The sequence below is a fragment of the Piliocolobus tephrosceles genome, chromosome 10 (assembly GCF_002776525.5).
Source record: "Piliocolobus tephrosceles isolate RC106 chromosome 10, ASM277652v3, whole genome shotgun sequence".
NCBI classification, from domain to species: domain Eukaryota; kingdom Metazoa; phylum Chordata; class Mammalia; order Primates; family Cercopithecidae; genus Piliocolobus; species Piliocolobus tephrosceles.
The window spans coordinates 50,521,959-50,546,316 of record NC_045443.1 but is presented as its reverse complement, the minus strand read 5'-3'; the positions used below and the strand labels follow the sequence as shown (position 1 = coordinate 50,546,316).

General features: G+C 44.5%; 1 protein-coding gene across 3 annotated transcripts in view; it reads right to left on the bottom strand.

Annotated features, from left to right (window-relative positions):
* LOC111541933 (transcription factor Sp1) overlaps positions 1–24,358 on the bottom strand; it is a 51,960-nt gene that overhangs the window by 16,974 nt on the left and 10,628 nt on the right. For 2 of the 3 annotated variants that reach the window (XM_023210984.1, XM_023210985.1), the window contains exons 4-5: positions 9,405–9,573; positions 7,299–7,498 (exon numbers count right to left, since the gene is read on the bottom strand). In XM_023210984.1, coding sequence (XP_023066752.1) covers positions 7,299–7,498; positions 9,405–9,573 — 369 coding nt within the window. Of the gene's footprint in view, positions 1–437; positions 5,965–7,298; positions 7,499–9,404; positions 9,574–24,358 lie in introns of those variants that run through there. The other variant, XM_023210986.2, reaches the window with a different exon arrangement.

Sequence of the window (24,358 nt, the reverse complement as noted above, 5' to 3'; positions counted from 1 at the left end):
TCGGCCTCCCAAAGTGCTGGGATTACAGGCGTGAGCCACAGCGCCAGCCCCAATGTCAGTTTCTTAATTTTGACAATGTACCATGGTAATATGTTAACAATGAGGGAAATGGGGTAAGGATTATACGGAAACTGTGTTCTAGCTTTGCAACTTTTCTGTAAATCTAAAATTATTCCAAAATAAAAAAGCATATGGGGAAAAAAAACAAAGTTAGTGCTGCCTGTTTGTCTTGGTCCTCCACATTTCCATGCAGTTGTGGCACATTGATCTGATCATGAAAACATTTACCCAGGAGTTAAGTGTAGGGCAACTGCACTGATTAACATGTATGGAGCACAACACAGTATAGCTGTAAACCTTTGTTAGGTTCAGAGTATGAAGTTATAAACGTACACTCTCCCCATTCCCAACCCTCCTCAATACACCAGAGACATGGCTTTTTATTAAAAAACTTTTTAATTGGTTTACAAAGGAGGCTACAGACTACATTGAAACTAACCTTTGTACAAAAGGCCAAAAAAAAAAAAAAAAACAAAAAAAAAAAAGTCCCAAAACACCAAGAGACAAAAGGTAGAAAAGGTAGGAGGAAAAACAAGAAAGGAAGATACAAAAGGAGCAGGAAGAAACTTACTTAGGGACAAGATTAGCATCATACATACCTAAGAGTAGGGAGTGAGGGGGAAGAGCAAGATGAGAGAGCATTTAAAAGCATTTACCCACACAGCCCTGGTGATAATTGGATTGGAATCAACAACAAACACAGCATGAGATTATTAAGAGGTTTTAAAAGGCAACAGTGGTGTGGACTGGTTATTGCCAGTGTTGAGAGAGAAATAAACTTGGGTTTTTAGGCACCAGAGATTGGAGCACCACCCCTCCCTTCCAGAGGATGACAGACTTAGGAAGAGGAAGCAGGCCCTGGGGCAGCTGCCACTGGTGTGTGTAGATGTCTCCTCAGGTCAATCTCAGCGTATCTTCCCCAAAGTCTTTGTGCCCTAGACTCTAGGTAAGGGCTATGGGATTTCACTGGGAGTGAGGGATGATCAGAAATATGAAGACCTGCCCTTGTCCACAATGGTCAAGAGCAGTTACCAGGAAACTGGAGCACTGAGTAGACAGAGCCCATATCCCTGGGGAAAAGGCACAGTGTAATTCCTGAAGGCAAGATATGGGAAAGCACACATCCAGTAGAGGTATCAACAAAATCCTCACTACTTACAGCCCTAGTCTAATCCCATTTGTTAGGTGTTTTTTTTTTTTTTTCCCTGATACTTAGCTAGGACTTAAGGCAGTTGAGGGGGAGATCATCATACCTCTACTCTCTTAGCACAGACAAGGAAGACTGGGGCTGTTTGATAATGAGGAAGGGGAAAATGGGACAAAATACTCTTCTTTTCAAATGAACACTGTGGAGAAAATCTTTCTGGGTTTGGAGAAGTCAGAGTGAAGACTTAGGGGAGTAATAAAGCCAGGGATCCCCCTTCTTTTCCTTTCCCTGCCTTGGATCTAAGGCAAGTGAGCCAAATTTGGAAGAGGGAGTAGGAATTTAAGCTTAAGACTGCTTAATGTCTTCCTGGGGGCTGGTGTTTTGGGAAGGCAGACAAAGAAACAGGTCAACCTCAAAGCTGGTCTGCTCATCCTCCTAGAAGAGGTCTGGTATCTATGGAGTAGAGCCAAGAGAGGCACCACAGAGAGCACAGTCTCCCAAACAGAAGTAATAACCGGCTCATATTTTATCAGCAGTTTTCAAAAGCAATGTTTTCCGGGGTTGGAGAAGTGCCATATCTTCCTCCCTTTCCCCAAAGCTATTGCTGTGACTTTTCATCCTTGTACGTAAGTTACTGGCTCTCTTCTAAGGGAGATAAATTCCAAGATTTCACATTTTCCCTCTCAACCCCAAGAGGCTACCCAGCTTCAGTGAGGGGGAAGGAGAGCTATGCAAAGGGCCCCTCACTTGAGGCAGCTAGACTGTCCCTATTTCCTTGGTACCTGATCTCCAAAACTCTTGATCTGATCCCAAGGTCCAAAAGGCATCAGGGTACTTACAACTGAAAACTTAAAGCAAGTAGCACCAGGGCTCCCCCTAAGCATAATAGGGGCCTGATTAGCACCCCCAGAAGAACCCCTCAAAAAGTATATAAATTTTATTGCGTCCTAACAAAGATCTGCAGCTTCCAGTATTCACAAAACGTGAAGATATTAACATACAAAATGTACTTTGAAAGTCAAACACCTGCAGTTCATAGTGCTTTTTTAGATTTGTTAAAAAAAATACAATGCTTAGTTTCCTATATAGGATACACAAAAGCAAAAAATATATATGTATATAGTAGAAATAAATCAGCCATAGTAATTTACAGCTTTTGTCTCCAAACCTCCCCTAATCATAATCTATCCCACACTTCAATATATACTTTCTGGGATCAAAGGTTCAATTTATTCTGAACCCGGCTGAGAAATATCCATTAAATTGCATTCTGTGTAGCACCCACAGAGTGCCAGTTGGGAAGTTCCTGAAGGAAGATGGTGTGGGTTGTTACTGTTCTGGGTAAAAAGTGAGACAGTCAAATGATATGCAAATGAATATAAATGGGCAACCTGAAAACCTGAAAGGATGAGGGAATAAGTGTTGTACTATATCACCACTCTTCTGGGCATCCCCTGCCCTGCAAGATTGGTCATCTAAAAAATTAATTTAAAAAACTCATTCAAAAAAATGAAAAAAACTTATGAAAAAATTTCAGAATCAATATGCATGTCAGTTACATTAATTTCTGTTAGCCAAAAGTTCAGGGAAACGGGGTTTTTCTGTAATGAGCTCCTGACTCAAGGAATGTAGGCTCCTAACTTCCTGTGGAAAAGACTGAGTGGCTCACTACTGCTGGGAGACAAAAGAAGCTGCTTCTGTTTTGAGGCCAAACAAGATACTGGATCTGGAGCTTCCCTGGTGAGAAGAGAACAGGGCAAGTGGAAATAATTAGATATAAATTCACTCATGGTAATGCTAATGAAGAGAGTTGAGGGTAAACCAGCAGCTTTCCATTCAAGAGAGAAATACCATCAAATTACCTTCTAAAAGCTTATATCCTCACTATCATTACACTAGTTTATATCTAGTAATTTCATACTGGAGGAGATTCCATTCCTTGAAATGCACTAGCAAAATACTGTACACTTCAGTGAGTTATCCTGCCCCTTTCCTCCAAAAGATGCCAAAGTACATGATTACAGACATAAAATAACAGGTTCTGAATTCTGCCTTTCAGTGAGAATAAAGGGTATGATAGTGGCTGTGCATGCATGACTTGTATCTCAGTGTTAATAGAATTTGATCTGGGGAAAGTTCCTTGTCATAGTTCCTGAGTTGAAAACAGAATTACATCTGTGGAGAAAGGACCAAATGGAATGAACTATTGTTTAGAGTATTAAGTTATTATATTTCAGGTTAAACAACACACTTACCCAAAACTTAATTTGGATGGATTTTATATAAAATATATAATAGAATCATACCATCATCTATTTGTAGCCAAAGTAAAAAGATTTATGAAAAGCATAAGGACTCTGCTATAGATCTGCATGTTGGTTTCACTTTCAAACACAAAAATAGTTTCTTTTTAAAAAAGTACAGTAGAATATCCTCCATTCATAATTGTAATTAATTTAGCATAAGCAAAGAAATGACCTTAGGAACATACCCAGGTTTTAAGATAGATTTCTAGGTAATGGGCCTGAAAGATATTTTGATCTGAATTTATTTTCCAACAATTTCAAATATAATTTGTCATTTGTGTGTAGACATATACAGGCATGAACACACATTCACCCACACATACAAAAACACTTGCTTTCTATCAGATCAGGGTAATTTTTTTATTGCAGGTCTCTTTTAATATTGGCTAGCAGAAAACCTATCCCCAACCTAACAGATTACACACACACACACACACACACACACACACACACAGCCATTTTTCCACACTTCCTCACAGTGAAAAGCTCTCTAACAAGATACCAGAAGGTTGAGAGAGGCAATGCTTTTATGGCTGGGCCTTGAGGACAATTCTGGTTGCATTTACATCTCAGTGCCAAATGCACTAGGTTCCCTGCCGTTGTAATTTTTGGATCAGTCTCTTCTGAAATCAGGTCACAGAGGAAACAGGATTTCTCCCAACCTCTCCTATAAACCACCGTGGTAAGACAAGATTTCTTCTTGTTCTGGGCTAGCATTCCCATGATCATGTGCTTCCTTTTCCCTTAGGAACCACCCAAGAACATTCAAGGAAAAGTTAAGGGAAAAGATCCTAAGAACCACTGTCTTGCCACTAGCACATGTTCTGGAGGAATTCTGCAGAATGGAAACCTGAAACAGATTCATTGGCTGATGCTCCTTATTGACAATGGAAAAGAACCTAGTGGGGATGTTCAAAAAAAGTATATTTACTTTCAGAATGTAAACTCAGAAGCCCACACATCAAAACTTAGAGCTACCCTGGAAGACAGTGGTACCAAAGTCCAAATACTCTTAACTCCTGAACCTGACTACAAGTCATCTCCTCTCTGAGCACTTGATTTTCCTAGTGAAAGCCCCCTACCTATTATTTGAAAATTTGACAGTTTATACAAACTGAGTCAAGATTATTATCTTCAAAGGGACTCTTGTACAATTCCACCCAAAGACTTCTAATTTTCGATGCTTAGAGCAGCTAATGAAGGGAGATGACTTTGACTCTCCAGCGCCAAGAAGGTGCCTGCGTCAGCAGTATTTTGAACACTCCCTCCACAGCTACTTCAAGCATCAGCCTGGGCTACAAGGATTTTTCCATTCTGCTGCTGGAACTAAGGTCTTGAAAAAATTGACAGAAGTGCCTCATCCAGGCAGTAACAAAAACATGAAGTGATCAGATGAGAGAAGGTGAGACAGCAACAGTTGAGTTAGGAAAGGAGTGCAAGAAGCTGATCCCAAATAAAAAGACAAAATTAAGAAAGGAAAAACATTATGTATGTATATATGAACTAAAAGCAGAGCATATGAATGCTTAATCTGGTGGGAAGCCAAGACAACATCTATAGAAAAGCTTGATGTGTCACAACAAGGCTCAGCCATAGGGAAATAAGGCAATATAAAAAAAATGACCAAGGTATTTTGGTCACAGAATGGTCTTCTTCCTCCTCCCAGCCAACCCCTGTGAATGCATCTCTATATATCTTTATATATATATATATATATATAATAATATAGAATCTGTTTCTTGTTAAAAAGTATTTCAATGATCATATATATTTATCAAGGCATGATGGCTTTAGGAAAGGGGAGGGAATCCATCATGGAAGAGCTGAGAAGAGAAATGCAGGAAGGGTAGGCTGGGATAAGAAGTGTAAGAAGAAACTGGGGTCAAACAAATGCTCATTAAAGGGTGGCACCAACAGAATTTTCACTAATGTTTCCCACCTTCTAAGAGGCACTGATGATACAGATGGGTGCCGGGACCCCATCTCTTCTCTTGTATCCCTCTCCTGATTCTTCTCACCACCATGCATTTTAATGCTTCATGGCTCTCTCTTCCCACATGTCTCTTGGACCCATGCTACCTTGCATCCCGGGGTTGATGGGTATGGCCCATATGTCTCTGGCCCCAGGTGCCTGATCTCAGAAGCCATTGCCACTGATATTAATGGACTGCAGATCTGCCACCTGCATGACATTGATGCCACTGTTGGCAAGACGGGCAATGCCCTCTGGACAGATGGCCTCCATGGCTACCATATTGGTGGTAATAAGGGCTGAAGGAGTGGCAGTGCCGCTGCCTTCTGAACCTGCCCCACTGTCCAGGGGCAAAGTGCCCACACTCAGAGCTACACCTGGGCCTCCCTTCTTATTCTGGTGGGTCTTGATATGTTTTGACAGGTGGTCACTCCTCATGAAGCGCTTAGGACACTCAGGGCAGGCAAATTTCTTCTCACCTAGGTAAAGGAAGGAAAGATAAGAAGCTGACATGTTAGGAAGTGAGGTTATCTTACCCAATTCAGTAATTACTAAGCTGAGTAAGACCAGTATGAGAAGATGATTAAAAACAAGAAAAATCTTCAAGTATCTTTTCCTTTGGTGGGGGTGTGGGGAAGAAAAGTAGATAAAGGTTGGGGAGTACTCAGTAAGGAAGGTAGAACTTAGCAGAAAAGTAAGGAAGGGCAGAGACTAAGAGTAATGGTTTCAATGCTTTGCCTTCAAAAAATCCCACTCAAAATCTAGCTCCTTCCTTCTTTTTTTTTGAGACAGTCTTGTTCTGTCACCTAGGCTGGAGTGCAGTGGCGCAATCTCAGCTCACTGCAACCTCCACCTGCTGGGTTCAAGTAATTCTCCTCCCTCAGCCTCCCGAGTAGCTGGGATTACAGGTGTGCGCTAGCACGCTTGACTATTTTGTAATTTTAGTAGAGACAGGGTTTCCCCATGTTGGTCGGGCTGGTCTCGAACTCCTGACCTCAAGAAATCCACCCACCTTGGCCTCCCAAAGTGCTGGGATTACAGGCGTGAGCCACCACACCCAACTCCTTCCTTTTTTTTTTTTTTTGAGACGGAGTCTCACTCTGTCGCCCAGGCTGGAGTGCAGTGGCACGGTCTTGGCTCACTGCAAGCTCCGCCTCCCAGGTTCCTGCCATTCTCCTGCCTCAGCCTCCCCAGTAGCTGGGACTACAGGAGCCTGCAACCATGCCCGGCTAATTTTTTTGTATTTTTAGTAGAGACGGGGTTTCACCGTGTTAGCTAGGATGATCTTGATCTCCTGACCTCGTGATCTGCCTGCCTTGGGCTCCCAAAGTGCTGGGATTACAGGTGTGAGCCACTGCACCCAGCTCCTCCTTCCTTCTTTTTTTTTTTTATTTTTTTTGAGACGGAGTCTCGCTCTGTCGCCCAGGCTGGAGTGCAGTGGCCGGATCTCAGCTCACTGCAAGCTCCGCCTCCTGGGTTTACGCCATTCTCCTGCCTCAGCCTCCTGAGTAGCTGGGACTACAGGCGCCCGCCACCTTGTCCGGCTAATTTTATTTTTTAGTAGAGACGGGGTTTCACCGGGTTAGCCAGGATGGTCTCGGCCTCCCAAAGTGCTGGGATTACAGGCTTGAGCCACCGTGCCTGGCCCCTCCTTCCTTCTAAAAAGTTTTCCAGATTAACTCCAATTCCCTTTGTGACCCATATATTTAGTTTCAAATTAAGTTGTTCACAAATTTTGGTTATTTTGTAGGTATATTTTGTGTTTTTCATTCTAGGCTATTACTATATTTTTCTCCCATAGGCTTTTGCTCACCTGTGTGTGTACGTTTGTGCCTCTGTAGCTCATCTGAACGTGTGAAGCGTTTCCCACAGTATGACCAGGTACACATAAATGGCCTCTCGCCTGTATGCCAGCGCAAGTGTGCCCGCAGGTGTGAAGTCTTGCCGTACACTTTCCCACAGCCTTGGATGTGGCAAATATGCTGTTTCTTTTTGCCAGGATCCCCCGAACCCCTGAAAATGAGGATACAACTATTTATCATTCATTCTAGAGACAGAAACTAAAGAACCACAAAGTATCAACAACAGTCACCCAACCTACACCAAACTAACCCAAACTTTTATTTTTTGAAAAAGCCTTTTTTTTGTTTTGTTTTTTTGAGACAGAGTCTCACTCTGTCATCCAGGCTGGAGTACAATAGCATGATCACAGCTCACGCCTCCTAGGTTCAAACGATTCTCCTGCCTCAGCCTCCCGAGTACCTAGGATTACAGGTGCACGCCACCATGTCCAGTTGACTTCTGTATTTTTAGTACAGATGAAGTTTCGCCATGTTGGCCAGGCTGGTCTCAAATCCCTAACCTCAGGTGGTCGATCCGCCTGCCTCCGCCTCCCAAAGTGCTGGGATTACAGGCGTGAGCGACAGCGATGGACCAAGGCTTCCTTTTAAAAAGCCTTCTAGCCGGGCACGATGGCTCAAGCCTGTAATCCCAGCACTTTGGGAGGCCGAGACGGGCGGATCACGAGGTCAGGAGATCGAGACCATCCTGGCTAACACGGTGAAACCCCGTCTCTACTAAAAACTATAAAAAACTAGCTGGGCGAGGTGGCGGGCGCCTGTAGTCCCAGCTACCTGGGAGGCTGAGGCAGGAGAATGGCATGAACCCGGGAGGCGGAGCTTGCAGTGAGCTGAGATCCGGCCACAGCACTCCAGCCTGGGTGACAGAGTGAGACTCTGTCTCAAAAAACAAAAAAAAAAGCCTTCTAGGGGCTGGGTGCGGTGGCTCACGCCTGTAATCACAGCACTTTGGGAGGTGGAGGCAGGCGGATCACAGGGTCAGGAGATCGAAACCATCCTGGCTAACACGGTGAAACCCTGTCTCTACTAAAAATACAAAAAAAATTAGCCAGGCGTGGTGGCGGGCGCCTGTAGTCCCTGCTACTCGGGAGGCTAAGGCAGGAGAATGGCATGAACTCTGGGAGGTATAGCTTGCAGTGAGCCGAGACTGCACCACTGCATTCCAGCCTGGGCGACAGAGCGAGATACAGTCTCTCTCAAAAAAAAATAAAATTAAATTAAATTTTAAAAAAGGCTTCTAGGCTGGGTGCAGTGGCTAACGCCTGTAATTCCAACAATTTGTGGGGCTAAGGCAGGAGGACTGCTTAAGCCCAGGAGTTTGAGACCAGCTTGGGCAACACAGGGAAATCCCATCTCTATAAAAAATTTAAAAGTTAAGCCGGGCACAGTGGCTCACGCCTGTAATCTCAGCACTCTGGGAGGCCAAGGAGGGTGGATCACAAGGTCAAGAGATTGAGACCATCCTGGCCAACATGGTGAAACCCCATTTCCACTAAAAACACAAAAATTAGCTGGACATGGTGGTGCATGCCTGTAGTCCTAGCTACTCAGGAGGCTGAGGCAGGAGAATCACTTGAACCCGGGAGGCAGAGGTTGCAGTGAACCGAGATCGCACACCACTGCACTCCAGCCTGGCCACAGAGCAAGACTCTGTCTCAAAAAAAACCCAAATAACAAACAAACAAACAAAAAACCCAAGGCCAGGCACGGTGGGTCATGCTTGTAATCCCAGCACTTTGGGAGCCCAAGGTGGGCAGATCACCTGAGGTCAGGAGTTCACTGACCAACCCGGTGAAACCCCATCTCTACTAAAAATACAAAATTAGCCAGGTGTGGATTACATGCTTTTAATTCCAGTTACTTGGGAGGCTGAAGCAGGCGGAATTGTTTGAACCTGGGAGGCGGAGGTTGCAGTGAGCCAAGATGGCGCCACTGCACTCCAGCCTGGGAGACAGAGTGAGACTCAGTCTCAAAAAAAAAAAAAATAACCTTCTTCCTCCTTCCTCCAAATCCTATTAATTTTTCTTCATATTTGTAAGAAACTTGCTGGGTCAACTCACCTTCCTTCACTGTCTTTACAGTAGGGGCAGGTGCATGCTTCCCGCCGGGTCCTCCGACCAGCTTGGGGTTGGGCATCTGGGCTGTTTTCTCCTTCTTCTCCACCTGCTGTGTCATCATGTATTCCATCACCACCAGCCCCATGGAGACCAAGCTGAGCTCCATGATCACCTATAATTAAGAGAGAAAAGAGTCAACATGTGACACAGGCAGGTTATCACTGGCATCTCAGTGATACCCTACAGTCGCGGCATCATTTCTTTTGAACTGACATCCTACGTCCACAGTATCACAAGATTTGAAGCCTTTTTATGTTCAGCCATTCCATTCACTGACACCTGAAGACTCACTGAAATCTCAAGAATCATCATTGAAAATACAAAGAGTGACTGGGCACAGTGGCTCACGCCTGTAATTCCATCACTTTGGGAGGAGGCCGAGGTGGGCAGATCACCTAAGGTCAGGAGTTCAGGACCAGCCTGACCAACATGGAGAAATCCCGTCTCTACTAAAAATACAAAATTAGCTGGGCATGGTACGAATGCCTGTAATCCCAGCTCCTCAGGGGGCTGAGGCAGGAGAATCGCTTGAACCCGGGAGGTGGAGGTTGCGCCACTGTACTCCAGCCTAGGCGACAGAGCAAGACTCTGTCCAAAAAAAAAGAAAGAAAGAAAGAAGGAAAGAAGGAAAGGAAGGAAAGAAAGAGAGAAAGAAAATACCAAGAGCCAATAAATACGTAAAAATCCGATCAAATTTCAGTCATAGTTTTTATAATGCAACTCTACTTATAACGCATTTGTAATTTTTCACCTATCAGATTACCAAAAATTGAAACTCTAATAATATACAGCATTGTTAAGGGTACAGGGAAACAGACCCTCCCTCTCTTTCTTCCCTCCCCCCCTCCCCCCTTCCCTCTCTCCCTCTCTTTTTTCTTTTCTTTTTTTGAGACAGAGTCTCCCTGGCTCTGGAGTGCAGCGGCACAATCTGGGCTCAACGCAACCTCCATCTCCTGGGTTCAAGTGATTCTCCTGCCTCAGCCTCCCAAGCAGCTGGGGCTACAGGAATATGCCACCATGACTGGCTAATATTTTTGTATTTTTACTAGAGACGGGGTTTCACCATATTGGTCAGGCTGTTCTCAAACACCTGACCTTAGGTGATCCACCTGCCTCAGCCTCCCAAAGTGCTGGATTACAGGCATGAGCCACCACGCCCGGCAGGAAACAGACATTTTCATGCCCAGATAGTGATAAATTAGTATAACCTTTTTGAAGGCTAGTTTGAAAATATTTAAATGTACATCTACTTTGAACCAGCAATGTCCACATACTTACATGTGGTTCTGCCTGTAACCTCAGCACTTTGGGAGGCTGAGGCAGGAGAATCGCTTGAGATTAGGAATTCCAGACCAGCCTGGGCAACACAGAGACACTCTGTCTATAAAATAAAGAATAGGCTGCTCACGCCTGTAATAGGTAGCTCACGCCTGTAATCCCAGCACTTTGGTAGGCCAAGGTGGTTGGATCACTTGAGGTCAGGAGTTCAATACCAGCCTGGCCAACATGGTAAAACCCCCATCTCTACTAAAAATACAAAAACAAAACAAAACAAAAAATCAGCTGGGTATGGTGGAGCACACCTGTAATCCTAGCTACTCGGGAGGCTGAGACAGGAGAACTGCTTGAACTTGGGAGGCGGAGGTTGCAGCGAGCCAAGACTGCCACTACACTCCAGCCTCGTTGATAGAGCAAGACTTCGTTGCCAAATAATAATAATTAGCTGGGCATGGTGGCATACGCCTATGGTCCCAGCTACTCAGGAGGCTAAGGTGGGAGGAGGATTGCTTGAGCCAAGGTGTTTAAGGCTGCAGTGAGCTATGGTCACATCACTGTACTCCAGCCTGGTCAACAGAACAAGATTCCAACTCAAAATAAATAAATAAATAAACAGTGAGGCCGGGCGCAGTGGCTCATGCCTGTAATCCCAGCACTTTGGGAGGCCGAGGTGGGCGGATCACGAGGTCAGGAGATCGAGACCATCCTGGCTAACACAGTGAAACCCCGTCTCTACTAAAAATACAAAAAATTAGCCGGGCGTGGTGGCAGGCGCCTGTAGTCCCAGCTACTCGGGAGGCTGAGGCGGGAGAATGGCGTGAACCCGGGAGGTGGAGCTTGCAGTGAGCCGAGATCGCGCCACTGAACTCCAGCCTGGGCAACAGAGCGAGACTCCGTCTCAAAAAAAAAATAAAAATAAATAACAGTGTATGCTAAAATGTTTTAGACTCTGTCATCATAACTCGGTCACATATGACATTTTCACCATGTTAGCCAGGATGGTCTCAATCTCCTGACCTCGTGATCCGCCCACCTCGGCCTCCCAAAGTGCTGGGATTACAGGCGTGAGCAACCACGCCCGGCCATTTCTTCCCTTTTTTTAAGGAGACTGGGTCTTGCCATATCGTCAGGCTGATCTTGAGCTCTTGGGCTCAAGTGATCCTCCCACCTCAGCCCCCCAAAATGTTCTGTTGTGATTATAGGCGTTAGCCACTGCTGCCTAGCCTTTCTCAAATTTTCAAAGCATTTACTAAATAAGTATTAGTCTGTAATGGCACCTTGTAAACAAGTTAGCAACTCTATCCATATATTTAAGGTGTCTGGGCAGTCACGGTGGCTCACTCCTATAATGCCAGCACCTTGGGAGGCCAAGGCAGGAGGACTGCTTGAGCCCAGGAGTTTGAGATTGGTCTGGGCAACATAGTAAGACCTCATCTCTACAAAAGAAAAAAAAAAAGAAAAATAAATTAGCTGGGCATGGTGGCGTGTTCCTGGAGTCCCAACTACTTGGGAGGATGAAGCAGGATAATCACTTGAGCCTGAGGGGTGGAGGCAGCAGTGAGCCGTGATTGTACAGCTGCATTCCAGTTGTATATTCCTGGGTGACAGAGTTAAGAGCCCATCTCAAAAAAACAAAAAACCAAAAAAGATTTCTATAAACGCAAGGTGTTAACTTTGCCTGCTTTGTTTTATCTATTTTATAAGGAAAGAAAGTAACTAAATGAGGTAGGACAAACTTAACATCTAGAAATCCAGGTTCTTGATTTTACTTCTGTACCTAATTTCTATTCTCTTCAGCTCTTCGATATAACTTTGAGTTACTATGCCTAATAAACCTCTCCTTGTGCTTTCCTTCTCACTCTTTTTTTCTTTCTTAAGACGGAGTGGGAGTGCAGTAGCAGAATCTTGGCTCACTGCAACCTCCGCCTCCTGGGTAGCTGTGATTACAGGTAGAGGCTACTGCCACCATGCCTGGCTAATTTCTGTGTGTTTCTTTTTCTTTTTTTTTTTTTTTTTTGAGACGGAGTCTCTCTCTGTCCCCCAGGCTGGAGTGCAGTGGCGTGATCTCGACTCACTGCAACCCCTGCCTCCCAGGTTCCAGCAACTCTCCTGCCATAGCTTTCTAAGTAACTAGGACTACAGGCTACAGGCGTGCGCCACTATGCTCGGTTAATTTTTCACTCTTTTAGTAGAGACGGGGTTTCACCAGTTTGGCCAGGCTGGTCTCAAATTCCTGACCTTAGGTGATCTGCCCTCCTTGGCCTCTCAAAAGTGCTGGGATTACCAGCATGAGCCACCTTGCCCTGCCTCCTTCTCAATCACTTTTAAGGTGCAGCCTATGGCACTAAAATAATTTTAATCAGAATGTCTGAGATTTTCATGATATTGGCAGAGCTAAACTAGGAAGATGTACTGGAGTACAAGGTTAAGAACAGGTTTTAAGGCCGGGTGCGGTGGCTCAAGCCTGTAATCCCAGCACTTTGGGAGGCCGAGACGGGTGGATCACGAGGTCAGGAGATCAAGACCATCCTGGCTAACACGGTGAAACCCTGTCTCTACTAAAAATACAAAAAAAAAAAACTAGCCGGGCGAGGTGGCGGGCGCCTGTAGTCCCAGCCACTCGGGAGGCTGAGGCAGGAGAATGGCGGGAACCCGGGAGGCGGAGCTTGCAGTGAGCTGAGATCCGGCCACTGCACTCCAACCTGGGCAACAGAGCGAGACTCCGTCTCAAAAAAAAAAAAAAAAAAAAGAACAGGTTTTGGAGTAAGAGAAAATTAGGTATGAGTCCTTTCACAACCATTTAATTAAGTTTCTGACAATCAGCAAAAACTTTTCTGGTTGTCAGTTTCTCCATCAGTAAAACTGCGATGAATTATCAACTTCATAAAATTACTGTGAAAAACTAATGAAGTAGGCTCACACTTATAATCCTAACACTTTGCAAGGCCGAGGTAGGCAGATCACTTGAGGCCAGGAGTTCCAGAGCAGCCTGGCCAATATGATGAAACTCCGTCTTTGCTAAAAATACAAAAATTAGCTGGGTGTGGTGGTGGGTGCCTGTAATCCTAGCTACTTGGGAGGCTGAGGCAGGAGAATTGCTTGAACTCGGGAGATGGACGTTTCAGGGAGCCAAGATCGCACATTGTAGCTAACAATATTAGGAAAATATCTTAAGGAGTGGCAAAACCATAGTAAGTAATCATGAAATAAGATATATACCAATATTTTATTTAATCAACACTGAGCACGGCCCAAAATCATGTTTTCTTAAAATAAGTAATGATTATGATGAACATATCAAAATTTTCTTGACTGTGCAAAATTTTCTTGACATCTCAATATGTCTTGCCAGTATCATTATTTGTTGTGTGCATGAAATAAATAAGAGCATTCAGTGCTTTTATTTATTTATTTTTATGAGATAAGAGTCTTGCTCTTGTTGCCTAGGCTGGAATGCAATGGCACAATCTTGGCTCAATGCAACCTCCACCTCCTGGGTTCAAGTGATTCTCCTGCCTCAGTCTCCCGAATAGCTGGGATTACAGGCGCCTGCCACCATGCCTGGCTAATTTTTATACTTTTAGTAGAGACAGGGTTTTGCCATGTTGGTCGGGCTGGTCTCGAACTCCCGACCTCGGCCTCCCAAGGTGCTGGGATTACAGGTGCGTGCCACCACGCCAGGCCAGAAGAACTTAGTATTTCTAGGACATAAGTAAAATAGTAAGACTGCCAAGGATAGTAACAAAATCTGGCAACCAATATGTTTAAGATCAAGATATAGACTCACCCAGGCAAGGTGGCTCATGCCTGTAACCCCAGCACTTTGGGAGCCTGAGGCAGGCGGGATCATCTGAGGTCAGGGACTTGAGACCAGCCTGGCCAACATGGCGAAACCCTGTCTCTACTAAAAATACAAAAATTAGCCAGGCATGGTGGCAAGCACCTGTAGTACCAGCTACTCAGGAGGCTGAGGCAGGAGAATGGCGTGAACCTGGGAGGCGGAGCTTGCAGTGAACTGAGATTGTGCCACTGCACTCCAGCCTGGGAGACAGAGCGAGACTCCATCTCAATAAAAAAAAAAAAAAAAAAAGTCCAGGCGCGGTGGCTCATGTCTGTAATCCCAGCACTTTGGGAGGCCGAGGCGGGTGGATCACGAGGTCAGGAGATCGAGACCAACCTAGCTAACACAGTGAAACCCCGTCTCTACTAAAGATATAAAAAAAAAAAATTAGCCGGGCGTGGTGGCAGGTGCCTGTAGTCCCAGCTCCTTGGGAGGCTGAGGGAGGAGAATGGCAAGAACCCAGGAAGCAGAGCTTGCAATGAGCCGAGATCATGCCACTGCACTCCAGCCTGGGCGACAGAGGGAGACTCCATCTCAAAAAAAAAAAAAAAAAAAATTAGCCCAGTGTGGTGGTGCACATCTGTAATCCCAGCTACTCCGGAGGCTGAGACAGGAATTGCTTGAACCTGGGAGGTGGAGGTTGCAATGAGTCTAGAGCATACCACTCCAGCCTGGGTGATGGAGCAAGGCTCTGTCTCAAAAAAAACCCAAAAAACAAAAGAAACAAAACAAAGATACAGACTCGAACTCATCACAGCTGAATCTAACCCAGTAACTCCACTCCTAAGTATATTACCAAAAGAAATTAAAACATATGCTCACACAAAAACTTATACACAAATATTCATAGCAGCATTATGCATGATAGCTAAAACACGGAAATAACCCAAATGTCCATCAACTGATGAATGAATAAACAAAATGTGGTATATATACACAAAATGAAATATTTAGCAATAAAAAAAATAGAGTACTAATACATGCTACAACATGGATGAACCTTGAAAACATGCTAAGTGAAAGAAGCCAGTCATAAAAGAGCACATACTGTATGATTCTATTTATGTGAAATATCTAGAATAGTCAATTCTATAGAGGTGAAAAGTACATAGGTTGCTTGGGGCTGGAAGTGAACGTGAGAATGGGGCATGGCTGCCAATGGGCAAGAGGTGTTTCTTTGTTGGGTGATGAAAATGTTCGTAGGTTGTGGTGATGGTTGCACAATCCTATGAATATACTAAAAATGACTGAGCCGGGACCGATGACTCATGCCTGTAATCCCAGCACTTTGGGAGGCCCAGGCAGGCAGATCACGAGGTCAGGAGATCGAAACCATCCTGGCCACCATGACGAAATCCCATCTCTAATAAAAATACAAAAATTAGCCGGGCGTGGTAATGCACACCTGTAGTCCCAGTTACTCAGGAGGCTAAGGTTCAAAAAAACAAAAAACAGGCCAGGCACGGTGGCTCATGCCTGTAATCCCAGCACTTTGGGAGGCCGAGGCAGGCGGATCACAAGGTCAGGAGATCGAGACCATCCTGGCAAACATGGTGAAACCCCGTTTCTACTAAAAATACAAAAAATTAGCCGAGCATGGTGGCAGGAGCCTGTAGTCCCAGCTACTTGGGAGGCTGAGGCAGGAGAACGGTGTGAACCCAGGAGGCAGAGGTTGCAGTGAGACGAGATCATGCCACTGCATTCCAGCCTGGGTGACAGAGCCAGACTTTGTCTCAAAAAAAAAAAAAAAAAAATCAAATATTGGATAAGGATGTTCATCATAGTATTGCTTATAACAGTGAAATTTTGGAAACAAATGTATATCAATAAGGTTAAATAAATTCTAGGAATTCTACTACAAATACCCTATAGAATCATCATAAAATCATTTTAAATGATGAAGACTTTACATTTACTTACATAGAAAAGATGTTCATGACACACTGGTCAGTGAAAATAGGTTACAAAGCACTGTGGATAGTATGATCATACTTAAGTGCCTATTAACAAAACTACACATAGACAATTGTACAGAAATGGACAAAAAGATGGCTGGAAGGATGTTCACCAAACTGTCAACAGTGAATCCATTTGGACAAATTTCAGTAAATTTTACTTTCTCTATTAATTTTGCAGTTTGACTATTTTTAATCAATATTATTTATAGATAATTGTTACTTATTTTTCCCATCCTTGAAAGAAGTTTGCAAATTTAAGCTCTACAGATCTTTATCAAGTAAATGCTTTGAATTTTCCCATTACCCACACTGAAACTGTAATTTACATCAGCAGTCCTTTGTGCACAACCACTGTTCTCCTTCACATCGTATTTATTCTGTACCCAAATGTTTATGGCAGCAAACACATTTTGTATTATTAAAACATAAAAATAAAAAGGCCAGATTTGGTGGCTCATGTCTAATCCCAGTACTTTGGGAGGCCAAGGAGGGTGAATCACTTGAGGTCAAAAGTTTGAGACAAGCCTGGCCAACATGGTGAAACCCTCCCTGTCTCTACTAAAAATACAAAAATTAACTGGGCATGGTGGTGCACATCTGTAATCCCAGCTACTCAGGAGGCTGAGGCAGGAGAATCACTTGAACTCGGGAGGCAGAGGTTGCAATGAGCCAAGATCATGCCACTGCACTCTAGCCTGGGAGACAGAGGAAGACTCTGTCTCAAAACAAAAAATAAAAACAAAAAAAGAGGTGGTTCCTGCCCTACAGGCAGTTAAGATCTAAAACACTGACATATCTAAAGTGGTTCAAGAGGTACAAAGAATAGTTAATACACATGAACTTAGATAATTTGTTCATATGTATTTGTATATCTATAAATCTACATCACAATAAATTCAGTAGTTATAATCATCCTACTTCTATAAGCAGAAGTCAAGAAATTCCACTAAATTAACAGTCAGTTCAGACCATAATCATCCTACTTCTACAAGCAGAAGTCAAGAAATTCCACTAAATTAACAGTCAGTACAGACCAAAATAGTTTAATTTTCTACTTTCATTTTAAACTAGAAGATTAAAGTAAGGAAGTTCATCTACACACACAACCATATCATTGTCTGATAAAACCAAGGTTCAGTAGCAATTTTTTTTGTTTTTTTTTTTTTGTTTTTGAGACGGAGTCTCGCTCTGTTACCCAGGTTGGAGTGCTGTGGCCAGATCTCAGCTCACTGCAAGCTCCGCCTCCCGGGTTTAAACCATTCTCCTGCCTCAGCCTCCCAGGTAACTGGGACTACAGGTGCCGCCACCTCGCCCGGCTAGTTTTTTGTAGTTTTTAGTAGAGACAGGGTTTCACCGTGTTAGCCAGGATGGTCTCGATCTCCTGACCTCGTGATCCGCCCGTCTCGGCCTCCCAAAGTGCTGGGATTACAGGCTTGAGCCACCGCGCCCGGCCCAGTAGCAATGTTAAAAAGTGTTAACAAAGGGTGCTTTTATGGGCTTTACTAGTATTTGTAACGTATTGTTTCATGAACTTGGATACAGGTAAAAGATTATCTATGGTTGGGCGCAGTGGCTCACACCTGTAATCCCAGCACTTTGGGAGGCCGAGGTGGACGATCACTTGAGGTCAGGGGTTTGAGATCAGTCGGGCCAACATGGTGAAACCCCATCTCTACTGAAAATATAAAAATTACCTGCGCATGGTGGCAGGCACCTGTAATCCCAGCTATTCAGGAGGCAGAGGTTGCAGTGAGCCGAGATCACGCCGCCACATGCCATTGCACTCCAGCCTGGGAGAAGAGCAAGACTCCATCTCAAAATTTAAAAAAAAAAAAAAAAAAGAAGAGTCGCTTGAACCCAGGAGATGGAGGTTGCAGTGAACCAAGATTGCACCACTGCATTCCAACCTGGATAAGAGAGCGAGACTCCATCTCAAACAAAGAAAAAAAAAAAAAAAAGATTACTATATTATCGTATATATTGCTTAGATGTCTTGAATTACCTCATAAACATTTTTGAAGTGTTGGGGTTTTGAGGGGAGGATGAGATGGGTGACAGGAATTAGCTGAGAGTAAGAAAAGTAAAACAGTGCTTTTAATAAAACCAGGGTCTAAGGCCAGGCACAGTGGCTCACATTTGTAATCTCAGCATTTTGGGAGACTGAGGCGAGTGGATCACTTGAGGTCAGGAGTTTGAGATCTTCCTGGCCAAAAAGGTGAAATCCTGTCTCTACTAAAATACAAAAATTAGCTGGGTGTGGTGGCAGGCACCTGTACTCTCAGTTACTTGGGAAGTTGAGGCAGGAGAATTGCTTGAACTCAGGAAGTGGAGGTTGCAGTGAGCCGAGATTGCACCACTGCACTCTAACTTGGGCGACAGAGCAAGACTCCCTCTCAAAACAAAAAACAAAAAGGGGTCTAGAAAGGTAGGGAAAAAAATGTTTTTTTTTTTAATTTATAGAAAACAGAACAACTCTCAAGAAAACAGGAGAGGCCGGGTGTGGTGGCTCACACCTGTAATCCCAACACTTTGGGAGACTAAGGTTGGAGGATCACTTGAGCCCAGGAGTTTGAGGCTGCAGTAAGCCATGTACACACTCTTAAAAAAAAATGTATTTTAATAAATAATCTAATAACACCTAACACAGTACCCACAAGACTATACTACAAGTCAAAATATTTATGGCCCTATTATTTCATACATTTGTCTGCAACTCTTAGGAATAGGTGAGTGAAAACTGGTCTCCTCTGAAGTGCACTAAGTAAAGCTATAGCATAAAAGCAACTGGAGCAGAGGAGCACACGAAGAAGGCGGCAACCTTATCTGTTTTTGTTTTTGTTTTTTTGAGACAGAGTCTCGCTCTGTCACCCAAGCTGGAGTGCAGTGGCATGATCTCGGCTCACTGCCAGCTCTGTCTCCCAGGTTCAAGCGATTCTCTTGCCTCAGTCTCCTGAGTAGCTGGGATTACAGGTGCACACCACCACGCCTGGCTAATTTTTATATTTTTAGTAGAGATGGGGTTTCACCATGTTGACCAGGATGGTCTCGATCTCCTGACCTGTGATCCACCCATCTCCGCCTCCAAAGTGTTGGGATTACAGACGTGAGCCACAGCACACGGCTTTTTTTTTTTTTTTTTTTTGAGACAGAGTCTGTCACCCAGGCTGGAGTGCAGTGGTGCAATCTTGGCTCACTGCAAGCTCTGCCTCCCGGGTTCAAGTCATTCTCCTGCCTCAGCCTCCCGAGTAGCTGGGACTACAGGCACCCACCATCACGCTCAGCTAATTTTTTGTATTTTTAGCAGAGACGGGGTTTCATGGTGTTAGCCAGGATGGTCTCAATCTCCTGACCTTGTGTTCCGCCTGCCTCGGCCTCCCAAAGTACAGGGATTACAGGTGTGAGCCACCACGCCCAGCTTTTTTTTTTTTTTTTGAGACAGAGTCTCACTCTGTTGCCCGGGCTGGAGTGCAATGGCGCGATCTCAGCTCACTGCAACCTCCACTTCCCAGGTTCAGGCGATTCTCCCGCCTCAGCCTCCGGAGTAGCTGGGACTACAGGCGTGAGCCAGCACACCCAGCTAACTTTTGTATTTTTAGTAGAGACAGGGTTTCACTATGTTAGCCAGGCTGGTCTCGAACTCCTGACCTTGTGATCCACCGGCCACGGCCTCCCAAAGTGCAGGGATTACAGATGTGAGCCACCGCGCCCAGCTACACCTGGCTTTTTTTTTTTTTTTTGTAGTTTTAGTCGAGACAGGGTTTCACCATGTTAGCTAAGACGGTCTCGATCTCCTGACCTTGTGATTCGCCCACCTCGGCCTCCCAAAGTGCTGGGATTACAGGCGTGAGCCACTGCACCCAGCCTAGCAGCAGCCTTACCTGTTTCAAGGGCTCCAAGAAGCTAGGGCATTGGCACATAATAAATGTCCAATATATTTTGCTAAATCTGTCTAAGAATGAAGTACCAAAAATTGGAACTCATTTTTACTTTCACACTTTTCTCATTCTTGAGCCTGCTGGGAGTAATTATATTACTAAGTATACTGGTGTTCAGCAAATGCCTATGTACATTAACTGAGCCATAATATAACTGAATTTCTTAAGAGGCACTTAAGAAAGCTAGATAAGAAGCCTTAAAATGTGATAACACCAGATACTCTTTTTTGTTTTTTAATGTAACAAGACAGAAGACACAAACATTCTTTTGTTTTCCAAGACGGAGTTTTGGTCTATCGCCCAGGCTGGAGTACAGTAGTGCTGTCTCAACTCACTGCAAATTCCACCTCGCAGGTTCAAGCGATTCTCCTGTCTCAGCCTTGGGAGCAGCTGGGATTAAAGGTGCGTGCCACCAAGTCCATCTACTTTTGTATTTTCAGTTGAGACACGGTTTCACCATGTTGGCCGGGCTGGTCTCAAGTGATTCACCCACCTCAGCCTCCCAAAGCGCTGGGATTACAGGCGTGAACCACTGCGCCTGGCCAGAAAATACAGATATTCTTTCAAAGGGACACCAAACCAAAGAAACTTGTGCCCATAATCCCAGTTACTGGGGAGGCTGAGTCGGAGGACTGCTTGAGCCCAGGAGTTCAAGACTACTCTAAGCAACATAGAAAGACCTCATCTCCTGCCAGACGCAGTGGCTCATGCCTGGCTCAACCTTCTTGCTTTCAAAGGCCAATTAAAGGCCGGGCGCGGTGGTTCACACCTGTAATCCCAGCACTGAGAGACCAAGGCGGGAGGATCACCTGAGGTCAGGAGTTTGAGACTAGCTTGGCCAACATGATGAAACCCCGTCTCTACTAAAAATACGAAAATTAGCTGGGCGTGGTAGCCCGCACCTGTAATCCCAGCTATTTGGGAGGCTGAGGCAAGCGAATCGCTTGAACCCGGAAGGTGGATGTTGCAGTGAACCACGACTGCACCACTGCACTCCAGCCTGGGCAACAAGAGGAAAACTCCGTCTCAAAATTGAAAAAAAATTAAAAAAAGGAAATGCAGTCCGGGTGCGGTGGCTCACTCCTTTAATCCCACCACTTTGGGAGTCTAAGGCTAGCAGATCACATGAGGTCAGGAGTTCGAGACCAGCCTGAAAAACAGGGAGATACTCCGTCGTATTAAAAATATAAAATTAACGGGGCGTGGTGGCACACGCCTATAATCCCAGCTACTCGGGAGGTGGAGGCAGGAGAATCGCTTGAACCCAGGAGGCGGAGGTTGCAGTGAGCAGAGATCACAAGTGAGCAACACGAACAAGACTCCATCTCAAAAGAAAGAAAAGAAAAAAGAAAATTTAAATAGAGATGGGGGTTTCACTACATTGCCCAGGTTGGTTTTGAACTTCTGGGCTAAACCAGTCCTCATATCTCGACCTCTGAAACTGTTGGGATTACAGACTTGAGCCACTATCTGTCTAAGTCTTTGTCTTGATCCAGGTATTTTATATTTTAAAACTCCTTCTAAGCCAGGCGCGGTGGCTCACGCCTGTAATCCCAGCACTTTGGGAGGTTGAGACGGGCAGATCACAAGGTCAGGAGTTTAAGACCTGCCTGATCAACACGGTGAAACCCCGTCTCTACTAAAAATACAAAAATTAGCTGGGCATGATGGCAGGCACCTGTAATCCTGGCTACTCAGGAGGCTGAGGCAGAAGAATCGCTTGAACCCAGGAGGCAGAGGTTGCAGTGAGCTGAGATGGTGCCACTGCACTCCAGCCTGGGAGACAGAGAGAGGCTTTGTCTCAAAAACAAACAAAAAAACCTCCTTCTAGCCCAGGCATGGTGGCTCACGCCTGTAAATCCCAGCACTTTGAGAGGCTGAGGTGGGCGGATCACCTTAGGTCAGGAGTTCGAGACCAGCCTGGCCAGCGTGGTGAAACCCCATCTCTAATAAAAATACAAAAAAAATTAGCCGGGCGTGGTTGTGGGCACCTGTAATCCCAGCTACTTAGGACGGTGAGGCAGGAGAATTGCTTGAACTCGGGAGGCAGGAGGTTGCAGTGAGCTGAGATCGCGCCACTGCACTACAGCCTCTGTGACAAGAGCATGGCTCCATCTCAAAAAAACAAACAACTCCTTCTTCCAAGTGGTTAAATTATTATTTATTTTGTATATAGGTGAGAAGGAGGATTCACAGTAAATTAGATATGCACATCCAAACTTGTCAAACAAGTCATACTGCCCAATTTTCACAAGCCAATCAGAGTCCCAAAAACACTGGAACAAAAGGACAAATCCAAACTACAGCACAGATTTGCAACCAACTCAAAGATACACTTAGAAAGTTTCTACAGAAACGTTTTTCAGGATAGCCATAAAAAAGAATGAAATCATGTACTTTGCATCTGGATGCAGCTGGAAGCCATTATCATAAGTGAATAAATGGAGGAACAGAAAACAAAATACCGCATGTTCTCACTTGTAAGTGGGAGCTAAACACTGAGTATTCATGGACATAAAGATGGCAACAACAGACACTGGGGACTACTAGATAGGGAAGGGTTGAGGGTAAGGTTGGAAAAACTGTCAGGTGCTATGCTCACGACCGGATCCAGGGAACAAGATCATCTGTATCCCAAACCTCAGGATCATGTAACAAACAAAATAAAAGTTGAAATTACTTTTAAAAAGGCCATGCACAGTGGTTCACGTCTGTAATTCCAGCACTTTGGGAGGCCGAGGCTGGTGGATCATGAGGTCAAGAGATTGAGACCATCCTGGCCAACATGGTGAAACCCTGTCTCTACTAAAAATACAAAAATTAGCTGGGCCTGGTGGCGTCTGCGCCTGTAGTCCCAGCTACTCAGGAGGCTGAGGGAGGAGAATCACTTAAACCCGGGAGGTGGAGACTGCACTCCAGCCTGGCAACAGAGCGAGACTCTGTCTCAAAGAAAAAAAAAGAAAGAAATTACTTAAAAAAAGGTTCTCAGTCTTCTAAGGGAAATAATTCTTACTTAAAGTCTAGCACAGTATTGACAATACAGTCATATTGTGGTGTGGACAAATACATTTTAAAGTAATCCTTTAGTATACCAGGCCCTGTATATTGCTAAATGTTAAAGAAAAGGACAATACTATTGTAACACTTTCTGTAGTAAATATGAAAAATAATGTGCTTGTTTTTCAATTAAATAGTAAAACAAAAAAACTCAACTATTATCCACTAATGTTGACAGACACCCAATAAGTAATTTAAAAAGCATTATGTAGGGCCGGGCGCGGTGGCTCAAGCCTATAATCCCAGCACTTTGGGAGGCCGAGACGGGCGGATCACGAGGTCAGGAGATGGAGACCATCCTGGCTAACACGGTGAAACCCCGTCTCTACTAAAAATACAAAAAAACTAGCCGGGCGAGGTGGCGGGCGCCTGTAGTCCCAGCTACTCCGGAGGCTGAGGCAGGAGAATGGCGTAAACCCGGGAGGCGGAGCTTGCAGTGAGCTGAGATCTGGCCACTGCACTCCAGCTCGGGCGACAGAGCAAGACTCCGTCTCAAAAAAAAAAAAAAAAAAAAAAAAAAAAGCATTATGTAATAAAGTTTTTCTACAGATGTTCATCTTACATTTTAAAACATTTTCAAAGCAAGTAATAAGCAGAACTAAATTATTAGTTGCACATTTACATGCTACTTTACAAAATGAAACAAAGGGAAAGGGAGATATAACAGATACTAAACTTTTCTGAAACAGAAGGCACTCTTGTTATTTAATTAAGAACTAAAATGGCCCCATTACACAAGGCAACGTGATTTAACAATGACGTCATTCATAAAGAGAAAGCCACTGGAATGAATAAATAGGAGCCATGGAAAAGGTCTGAAGACTGTCT